Below are 11,391 nucleotides of genomic sequence, written 5' to 3'. Positions count from 1 at the left end.
AGAGAGAGAGAGAGAGAGAGAGAGAGAGAGAGAGAGAGACAGAGAGACAGAGAGAGAGAGAGAGAGAGAGAGAGAGAGAGAATGCCTAGAAACCCTCATTCATTGTTGATTGCTTTATTAATCAGTCTTTTCACTTCCTATAATTAATCCACAACTAACTCCATATTTTTCTCTTTTTGCAACCCTTCTAAAATTGTATCATTTAACCTGTTGGTGTAGGTAAATATGAATTTCAAAAAGTACCAGCATTTTCTGTTATTTTTCCTATTTCTGTTCACTGCATTACTAAGGAAATGGAACATCCCACCTTCAACCTCCCTGGTTAATCATCAAAATCACATCCACCTATCCTTCTCAATGACTCGCCCTACTCATCTCCCACAAAAAAATCACCATGCAAGGCAGTTAAATCCCCTCCCCATCAACCAAGATTTTAGCCTCCAATACTTTTACCATACCTTACGATGAACCTTTGCCCTGGCCTTGACTGTGGCCCACTTTATTCCATTGATCCGTGAAATTGCCCAGATGCACTAATCACCTTCACCTCTCCCCATTAAAGATGCAGTTCAACATGGAAACATCACTGGTTCCCCAGAATATAGTGCAGTGCATTTCAATGATTTATTTTTTTCAACAATAACCAAAATTATCATTTCTTTTACCTGCCAAGAAAATCATCTTTGTCTGGATCTTCATCAAAAAGTTCAATCTCAAGTTCTTGACCAGGATTTTCATAAATTAGTGCCTATAATTATAATTTTAAAAAAAGCTGAAATACACCTGACAAGGTTACCTCAATTGCTGCAGACAACATATTGAAGCTACTGTACTTATTCTCTGTAACTTTGTGAGCCAAATACCATTCTGTTATTAGGAAATGATCAAGTTCCCTTGCAAAACTTTAAATAGAAGGGAGTGTTAGCTTACAACACTGTCTAGAAAGGCAGGAAGGGTCACCGGACCTGAAAACGTTAACTCTGACTTTTTCTTCACAGATGCTGCCAGACCTGCTGAGCTTTTCCAGCAACTTCTGTTTTTGTTCCTGATTTGCAGCATCTGCAGTTCTTTCGGTTTTTACTGCAGCCTCCCATGTTGCTTACTTTCTGACCAGTCATTTGTTAATTTAGTTTCTTTGTTTTACAGAAAGTTCAGTAATTGGGATCATTGCTGCTCCTGGTTATTGTCCTTAACATGAAGTCTTAAAATGTCAAGTTATCAGCTATCTTGGACCCAGAATAACCAGAACTTCAAGCCAACTCACATTTGCTCTTTTAATCCAAATTGTGAAAGATTATGTTATTCTTAACTGCAAATTGCATATACTCTTGTTCCCTAGGTGTTTTCAAAACCTGACAAATTAATTTTGCCAGAAATCTTCCCGAGATAGATACAGAAGTTTCACTTTTTAAAAAATTCTTCTATGGTATGTATCACCAGCAAAACCAGGATTTTATTGTGCAAACCTAATTGGCCCATGGACTGAATGACTGCTTGAGGACTTGAGGGCAGTTGAAAGTCAATTACATTCCTGTGGGTCTGGAGTTACATGTCAATAAGACCAAGTAAGGAAAACAGATTTCCTACCCTAAAGCATGTTAGAGAAACTGATGGGTTTTTTTTTAAGACAACTAATGATAGTTTCATGGTCATCATTACAGAGAGAGTATTTTTTACTTCCAGAATTATTAATATAATTTAAATTCCATTAAGAGTCACAGCAAATTTGAACAAATGGCCCTGCAGCATTACCCTGGGCTTCTGGATCATGAGTCCAGTGACATTACCACTGCACCATCATTGGTCTGTACAAAAACCATTCATGCTGTTCATTGCTTTAAATTGCTCCATGGCAGCGATCAGGACTGTGAGCCACCTCCCCACTGACCTGTTAGCTGGGAAAAAAGACCACAGGCCCCATAATTTCCAACCCTGAAGACTCCCAATATTCCCAGAGGTTAGCCCTTCATTGATGTTTGGATGGATTTCATATCCTATCAAGCATGTGAGAGAAGAACTTAAACTGTTTAAAGACATCCAAGGCAGCCGTCATTGAAGCCGCTGGATGAGAAAGAAAGATTGTGCCAAAGCCTGCCACTGCACTACTTAAAATTGTAGAAGGAAAGCAGCGGCCTGGCTTCCGTGAAGGAGCAGGGAGGTCGTCTTTCTGGAGAGTTGTAGGATGCCACCACACCATATAGCAGAGGCACCTCTGTTCTGAATCATCGCCATTTTCTTCCAATTCACTCCCCTTTAGCTCCTACTCTCCCTCCAATGAGTTATCACCTTGCAGAAAATGACCATCCTCAAGGTCCACACCCTTCAAAGGGTCCATATTATGGACAGTACAGCAGATCACTACAAGTCATAGGTTCCAGTGCCCTCTGCAATGCAATGTCCCAGTTATGAACCTGATGTGTTTCCCAGCATCTGTAAAGAGACACCCTTCACTTTGGTAATGCAACCCTGTGCAGCTGGCTGTGAGATGCTGCAGGAATGACTGGTGCTCAGTTCTTTGTAACCATCTTGCTGACACTGATTCTTGGTCATCGACAGGTATTTTTGCCTCTGCTCAGAGTGGTGCCTCCTATTCATTTGTGCTTCATGTCCCTCTCCTCTGGTCTCCTGATGCCCAGCACTCAGTCCTGCTTGGATAAGCTGCTGTTCTTCATCTCTTCGTCCTCATTCAGTCTGCTGTAGCAGACTCCCACCAGGAAATCTGTTGTCATGTTATGTGATGCTTGTCATCCTCACATATGCACTGCAGTTGGTCTGCAACCACTCAGTAATGTCCATGTTCCAGCTATGCTTAATTCAACTCTTCTTTTCTGTTGTTCGCCACTTCGTCCTGTGGAGAGATCCCTGTGGTTTTCAGCTGTGATCAAGTGGCCAAATACCAAATTTCTTTCCTAAATGTCACTTTATAAGTTCTTTTTTCTTTTACGCTTTCAAGGACCTCTTCATTTGTATTGTGGTATGTGTGTGTAATTTTAATCATATGTAATTACATCCACATCTCAAAGGCCCCTATTTATATAGCAAAGTGGAGAGAATGTTGCATCTTGAGTTTATATTCTTTCCAAGCTTGAGATTTCTTAATTTGATGTACCTTTTATCTTCACAAGATTGCTTCTGGTTGTATGTATCCTTTTGTGACTTCAGCATCACATTTGCCATTTTCTTTTATTGTTTCTCCTAAACAGACAGATTTATCTACTTGCTTCACTATCCACTTCTATCGTCACACTTATCTCTTTTCATGTATTCCTTGTTTCCATTGTTTTTGTCTTTTTGATCTTCATACTCAATCCATATTCTAAGTGTGTGTATGTTATTTTGTTGGGTTTCTTTTGTTCTGCAAGTACTGATGTGTCATCTGCATATCATAAGCTTGTGATATCCTTGCCCATAACTTTAAACCCAGAAGTACACCTGACCCTATATTTGCTCTGCGTACAGGTTGAATAATTTTGGCAATAGGATACTGCCTTGTGGTTCACATCTCTTCACCGGAAACATATCTGCTTGTCTATCTTTTGGTCCATGCTTGCTATTTGGTCTCAATATAGGCTCTGGATAAAGCCAACATCTTTACTGTCAAAGTTATATTTCAGTAGCACCTCAGTTTATGGTGATAAACAGGTCAAATGTTTTAATATATATATTTGCATATTAAAAAAAAATTCTTCAAGGGACACAGGCTTCAGTGTCTAGACCAAAATCTCTTGCTGGTTAGAAACTAGATGAGTTTGAAAATCATTGTGATGATCTGACACTCCAGCTCACTGCTTACACCTCCGCACCTTCATCAATCACATGCTCCATGGGCAGCGACTGCATGTACCCACCCCCCAACCCCAGGGCCTCCAAGTTCCCATCAGCAAAATGGCATGCTAATTTTACTCTCCTCTACACATCTAGGGCAACTGACGGGAACACTGCAGGACAGCTGCGGACTGCCAGTGCTGGTTAGGTACACAGCTGGGCTTTAAAGATGGCATTGGCATCTAAAATCCCAAGTTGTCTGAACAGTGGCCAGTACTTCCATCTACAGCAGGTAAGGGCATGATGCATTGGCAATGAGGCAAGTTTGGGTAAGGCAGCAAGAGAAACTTTGCTTGGGCTTTTGGAGAGGAATCCTCCATGAAATCCTGCAAAAATAACAACTTAGCTGAGTTCTGTTCAAATTCAGCCTTCGGTCCATGCAGCTAACTGGCTCTGACAACTATTGCACCTTGGCATCCTCTGGTAAAATTCAAGAAGTTGAGAGAGATTGACTTTTAATAAGTCCACAATGTGTTTAATTGGTCTCATAATAGATTTTGGTGAGAATCAAGGCCCATGCACTCTCTTGCTTTTGAGAAAATTAGGGTGGCTGAAAAGAAAAAGGCAAGCTAGCTTTTTTAAACTAGTTTGCCTCCACCACAGCTTGATATGGTGCCAGGAGAACCCACTTTGCCATGTTTCAGCGGGTTTCCAATTGGTGTTAGTCATGAGAACCTTGCTGTTAAAACTGTCCAAGTGTTGGGTGACGGGAAAAGTGTTTGAGGAGTTCTGGAGTGTGGGCAGAGTCAAACAATGGAATATTACCTAGACCTGCACAAAAAATAATTAGTTTAGCTTCTTATGCAAGGATGGTTACCTCATAGACCTCGTTCCATTTTGGATTAAGGTTTTCTTTGATAGTCTTACTTTGGAACATCTGGTTACCAATGTACAGAATACCATATGGATCAGATTTTCCTTTCACAAGTCCCTTCATGAACTTGTCCTTCCATTGCAGATCCTGAGCTTCAATGAAGTGTATTCTCAAAAGCCCCTAATAAATGGCAGAACACAAATGGTGAAACATAAATAAATTTCATTAAAATATATAAACCAGCAAAATAATTGCAGAGTACTTTAAAGAGAGATTACAAGTAAGAAATTTTACTGAAGAATTCCAAGAATAGAATCACTCTGACGTGGAAACAGGCCATTCAGCCCATTGAGTCCACACTGATGCTCTGAAGAGTATCGCACTCAGACCCACACCCCCTACCCCATTCCTGTGGCTATCCCATCTAGCCGGCACATCCCTGGATACTGTGGGCAATTTAGCATGGCCTATTCACCTAACCTGCACATCTTTGGACTGTGGGAGGAAACCGGAGCACCCGGAGGAAACCCATGCAAACACTGGGAGAACGTGCAAACACCACACAGACAGTCGCTCGAGGGTGGAACTGAATCCGGGTTCTTGGCACTGTGAGGCAGCTGTAGTAACCACTGAGCCACCGTGCCACCCCAAAAATATCAGCTATCATGTAACCTTAATCACAGATCACATATACTCCGACTTTTGATTCTCAGGGAGGAGGCAAGAGATCAAAGGAAAGCGATTATATTGGTCAGTATTTGTCGCAACAGCCTTGTCCAGAACGATTCTCATGCTTTCTCTATTCCATGTTTCCTCTTGTCATGATGTTAAGTACGGTTTAACAGTGATTAGCAGAAATGAACAGATGAGATATTGCTGTTGACCTTGAATTTCTCAAAGTGGGTGCATGAAGTATCTAATCTATACTTCATGCACCCACTTTGAGGATACTTCACTGAACAGTGTGACAATCTTAGTTGAACATTCTCTTTCTAGCAAAGGGATGCCAATGAAAACAGCATGTCCCTGTCTGAGATTAACTCAGCCCAAATCTAGGACTGAAAATTACATATACGGCTCATGCAAAACATACTTCACCAGGACAAAGCAAGAAGGTGAGAGTCATGCTAATGGAATTCCATGCATCAAACAATAATGATTGACGACCAGTTTGATAAAAGCTTCACTTTGGAATTGTTTAATGGGAGGTAAAATGGAACTGTGAAAGGAGTCATGGAATCTCCTGCAAATTCTTTCTGACAACAGGTTTAAAATTTACTAGAATTCTTTGAGGAAGTAACAAGCAGAATAAATGGGAAGCAATAGATATAATTTATTTGTATTTTCAGAAAGCATTTGATAAGGTACCAAACATTGGGATACTTAAGATAAGAGGCCATGGTGTTGGAGGTAGTATATTAGCATGGATAGAGGACTGACTAACTTATAGAAAATAGCGAATTGGGATAAGAAGGGCATTTTACCTATCCACAATCCTTCTGTTGACTCTGTCATTCTTACCACTTGCCCTCCTGCCAATTTTTGTGTCATCTGCAAACCCGGCTGTACTACACTCACTTTCCTAATTCAAGTCAAGAAAATATATAAAATCATTGTGGCCTTAGCACTGATCCCTTTGGCACTCCACTTGTTACAGACTGCCTTCCCAAAATATCCATTTGTCCATTAATTGTCCACCATCTTTTATGACCAAATGTGGCAGGACTGTCAACCTTCGATCTGATCCTTTAGCTGTGAAATCACTTGGCTGTTCAGCACTTGCTGCTTATGCTGTTTGGCATACAAGTAGTCCAGTTTTGACACTATACCAGGTTGATATCTCATTTTTAGGTATGCTTGGTGCTGCTCCTGGCATGCCCTCCTGCACTCTTCACTGAACCAGGGTCTTAATAGTCTTAACCTTAATGGTAATGGTAGAGTGAGAGATATGCCAGGCAATTGTGTTGGAGTACAATGCAACCGCTGCTGATGGTCCACAGCTTATTCTCAATTTGAAGATGGGACTTCATCTCCACAAGGAGTAGTGGTCACTCTTACCAATACTGTGATGGATAGATGCATCTGCAGCAGGAAGACTGGTAAGGATGACATCAAGTATGCTTTCCCTCTTTTTGGTTCCAGGGTCACCTGCTGTAGGCCCAGCCTAGCAGCTACGTCCTTTAGGACTCAACCAGTTCAGTCAGTGGTGGTGCCGTCAAGACAGTCTTGGTGATGGGCACCCAACTCCCCCCACCCAGAGTACATTCGGTAAGCTTGCCACCCTTAGTGTTTCTTCCAAGTGCTGTTCAACATGGCAAAGCACAGAGCCATCAGCTGAAGTGGTGAAGGGGACATGTTAGTAAGGAGGCGACTTCTTGTCTGTTTAACCATACGCCATTAGACTTCATCAGATCCAGAGTAGAGACTCCTAAGGAAGTCCCTCCCAACTGTACACTACTGTGCCTCCACCTCTTCTGGGCCAGTCCTATTCGGTAGGGATGGGGCACATCCACAGGGATGGTGATGGTCTTGTCTGGGATATTTTGTATAAGGCGAGTATGACTAGGTCAGGCTGTTTTTTTGACTAATCTGTGAGACAGCTCGCCCAATTCAGGCACTAGCCTCCAGAGGTTAGTAAAGAGGAGTTTGCAGGGTTGACAGGACTGTTGCTGTTGAGGATGCCTTAGTTGATGTCAGGTGGTCCACCCATTTATATTACTATTTTCCTTAGTAGTTGCTACAAACTGAATGAAATGGCCTAGCAAGACAGGGGGCAGTTTTAAGTCAACCAGATTGCTGTGAATGGCAGTTTATTAGTGAATATTAATGAATCAGAACAGTTTTCCCAACAATTGGCAATGGTTATTTTTTGATGGTTTCTAGAACCTTCCCAATCTTTACCACATTGTATGCTTTTCCACTCAATTTGAAGCTATCCTCAAATTCCTTGGATAACCATGGTTGGTTTATCCCTTTCCTAGAATCCTTCTTTCTCACTGGGATATATCTTTGATATGGGCCATGTGCTTTTTTTTTGAAACTGTCTATCGTTTATCTTTAATCGTCCTTGCTGCTGAATTCTTTTCCCAGTCAACTCCAGCTAGCTGTACCATCATTCATTTGTAATTACCCTTATTTAAACTTAGCTCATTTGTTCCAACCCAAGCTCCTCCCTCACAAGCTGAATGTTAAGTTCTACTATATTATGGTCACTATTTCCTAGAGGATCTTTTATGATATAATTTATTAAATCTACCTCATTACAGATCATCTGATTCAAAACAGCCTGATCCCTAGCTGGATTCACAATATACTGTTCTAGGAAACTATCACAAACTCACACTATGAATTGTCCCTCATGGTTACCTCTGCCAATCTGACCATTTCAATCTGTGTGAGGATAGCAAATGCTGTTGTTGCAACTTCCAGGACCTCTGCACACAAATTAAGGCTGAAACTCTAACACAATACTGAGTGAGCGCTACAGTTTTGGAACTGTCATGCGCTAGAACTGAAGTTTTGTTTGCCCTCACATTTTCCATTATAGATCCTAGGACAATATTTCAATGAAAAATAGGACAGTTAACCAGTCAATACTGATCCTTCAATCAACCTTACAAAAACAGATTGCTTGGTCATTATTCATTGTTGCAGGCAAACTGCCTGCTGCACTTCCAACTTTACCACTGTGACTACACTTCATTGGCTGTCAAAAGAGCTTTGGAAAATCCTGTGGTTGTGAATGGCAAAATGAAAATTTTTCTATTTTGATGAGAGGTCCCAGGTATGTCATTTTAACCTCTCAAAGGCCCAAAACAATTAGCAATTGTCAAGTCTGCGATCCATTTCAACTGCTTCTACTACCTCAATGAGATTTTTATCATCCACTTTCTAATATAAATATCTCAAACTAAGACAGGAGTTTGTCTAATAAAAAAGATATAAATTACCAAAAGAAACCCATAATCTGCTTTGAGATTTTCCAATGGGCTCCTGGAGGAACCAAGAGTGAACCCTGATAAGACTGCAATGCCTTTCACAAGCGAAGTAACGCATAAAGGCTTAGGCAAACCACTTTAACTCTGTTCAAAGCCAAATGATAATTTGCTCATTCTGCTACACATCCGCCCAAGCAGTTAAAATTCATATGCTTTCCTTGTTGTTAACAGTACAGAAGACCTTTTGGCTCATTACAGCTATTATAACTCTGCTAGAACAATTGTTCCCATGACTTTGCACTCTTCCTCTGCTTTGACCTGTTCTACAGGTTCATTCGTCAGCTATGGCATGTTTGTTAACAGGTAATGGTTACATTATCAATTTTCTGAAGTTAAACAATAATTTAAACAAATTAAATCCTTCAGTTTAAAATAAACACAGGATTTTACAGTTGTTCACAAATTGTCAGTGCTTGACCAGTCAGCGCACGACCAGTCAGCGCACTGAGACTTACTTTCGGTACAGGAAAACGCAATTCAGCCAGCTGCACCTCATCAACCAGTGGTACTGTGATCCGATTGGGCAAAACCAAATAGTTGGAAATGATATCAAGGATGATCGTATCCGACATGCCACTGAGGAAAAACGGAAATCATGTTAAACCTTCCAACCAGATATGAAATACATGTATTACTCCATACAGTACACACTTGGAATTCATAATATTACCATAAGAAATTACAAATTCCAAACTACTAAAAGTCATCAATCTGTATTCTGCACTCTATTTTCTGCTACTCTGATGTAATTTGTATGGAGAGATTTGCCTGTATAGCATGCAAAACAATACTTAAACACTGTATCTTGCTATATGTGCTAACAATAATTCAATCAAACTGGAACACTGGCCGGAATTTTAATACCTTCTGCACTAAATACATAACAGGAACCTTTAACATCGACCAACTCCACCAGCCCCACCTTCAAGAAAGAGTACCGAATCAAGCATTGATCAGGAAATTATAGACATTTTGTCCTTTCTGATGCCTAGATAGTGAATTTTTGTCTGAAGCTGCCACCAAATTAGGGGCCAACAGCTACTACAAGCAGGACAAAGTCAACGGAGGCCGAGACTGTGCAACTATGAACACCTGGACAGTGAGAAGCTAAGTATTTCTTGTGTGGGATCGTGTTCAATAACGACCGAGATTGGTGAGTGACGAAAATAGCCTCTTTATTGAGCATCCGCAGTAGCACAGTTAGAGGTGGCGATGGAATCCAAAGTACAGTTTTTACATATATTAAAATTTTAGCATTATGGTGTCAAATAGTTGTATCCATTGAATACAGGTCTGCGTGGCATCTGGCCTGGGGAAACAGGGGATGTTTGAACACTTGCTAAATTTTGGCTGTTACTCCTGTTGGGATTAGAATTTCTGTCTGGTCTAAGCTTGCATAATTAAGAGGTGTTAGTCCTTTTCTCTTTAAAGTGAGTAATGTTAGTAAAAATACTAGACCTCTATGATCTAAATAAGTGAGAGATTATACGTGTACTAAATACAAGTATAGAGGATATTAAACAGATCTTCCACAGCTGGGTTGTGAGATTTCATTTACTGTTGCCGGTTTTGACAGTTCTTACACATTCATTCATGCAGTTTCACAGAAGCGCTGTTTTAATAGTATGTTTCTTAAAGGAGGTAACAGCCCTATTTAATATGTATTTAAAAAGTACATAATAGTGGAGGAAACCGTCTGATGTTTTGCAACCTATTCAGATCCCGTGATACGGTTACTAAGGGCTAATAAATATTATAATCTTTCCACAGTTTTGAGTGAGTTATGGAGACGCAATGGCAGGGATGGCATTATTTTGAGTAGGTTACAGTATTAACACTTATTCAGGGATAGCCTTTGACGCAGAAACAGGTCTAAACGTGCGTGCAGCATGGGGCCAATAAGGATTGAAAGGTGTAGAAAAATATTATGGGTTGAAAGGGATGTTTAAGTTAGTTTATCTTGTAAGAGTAAAATGTACTACAAAAACGTGGTTTTACGAATGAATGAATGAATGAATGAATGGAAATGCGGGATAGTAAACATAGAGTGCTTGTGAGTGACTTGGTAAAGAGAATCACAATACAATATCTCACATTTACCTTTCAAGTGTGAAGTGATTCATTTTGGAACATCGAATTTGAATGCAGAATATAGGGTTAGTGGCAGGATTCTTGGCAGTGTGGAGGAACAGAGGGATCTTGGGGTCCACGTCCATAGATCCCTCAAAGTTGCTACCCAAGTTGATAGGGTTGTTAAGAAGGTGTATGGTGTGTTGGCTTTCATTGGCAGGGGAATTGAGTTTAAGAGCCACGAGGTTATGCTGCAGTTCTATAAAACCCTGGTTAGACCACACTTGGAATATTGTGTTCAGTTCTGGTCGCTTCATTATAGGAAGGATGTGGAAACTTTAGAGGGGGTGCAGGGGAGATTTACCAGGATGCTGGACTGGAGGGCAGGTCTTATGAGGAAAGGTTGAGAGAGCGAGGGTTTTTCTCATTGGAGTGAAGGAGGATGAGAGGTGACTTGATACAGGTGTACAAGATGATGAGAGGCACAGATAGAGTGGATAGGCAGAAACTTTTTCCTGGGGCTGAAATGACTATTACAAGGGGGCATAATTTTAAAAGGTGTTTCAGAGATAGTAGGAACTGCAGATGCTGGAGAATCTGAGATAACAAGGTGTAGTGCTGAATGAACACAGCAGGCCAAGCAGCATCCGAGGAGCAGGAAAGCTGACGTTTCGGGCCTTCTTC

At 40.8% G+C, this 11,391-nt stretch overlaps 1 protein-coding gene across 1 annotated transcript; it reads right to left on the bottom strand.

Annotated features, from left to right (window-relative positions):
- Positions 1-665: 665 nt before the first annotated feature.
- On the bottom strand, positions 666-9,213 carry LOC109919192 (extended synaptotagmin-2-like; the record flags this gene model as incomplete). The annotated part of the gene is made up of 3 exons (XM_048594006.1): positions 666-748; positions 4,643-4,819; positions 9,093-9,213. Coding segments are annotated over 3 exons (381 nt in total), but the record flags the coding sequence as incomplete, so codon positions are not given.
- Between the last annotated feature and the right edge of the window lie 2,178 nt (positions 9,214-11,391).

Source organism: Rhincodon typus, unplaced genomic scaffold, assembly GCF_021869965.1.
Source record: "Rhincodon typus isolate 14 unplaced genomic scaffold, sRhiTyp1.1 hic_rhity00005111, whole genome shotgun sequence".
NCBI classification, from domain to species: domain Eukaryota; kingdom Metazoa; phylum Chordata; class Chondrichthyes; order Orectolobiformes; family Rhincodontidae; genus Rhincodon; species Rhincodon typus.
The sequence above is the reverse complement of the archived record's forward strand: the minus strand, read 5'-3'. Positions and strand labels throughout refer to the sequence as shown.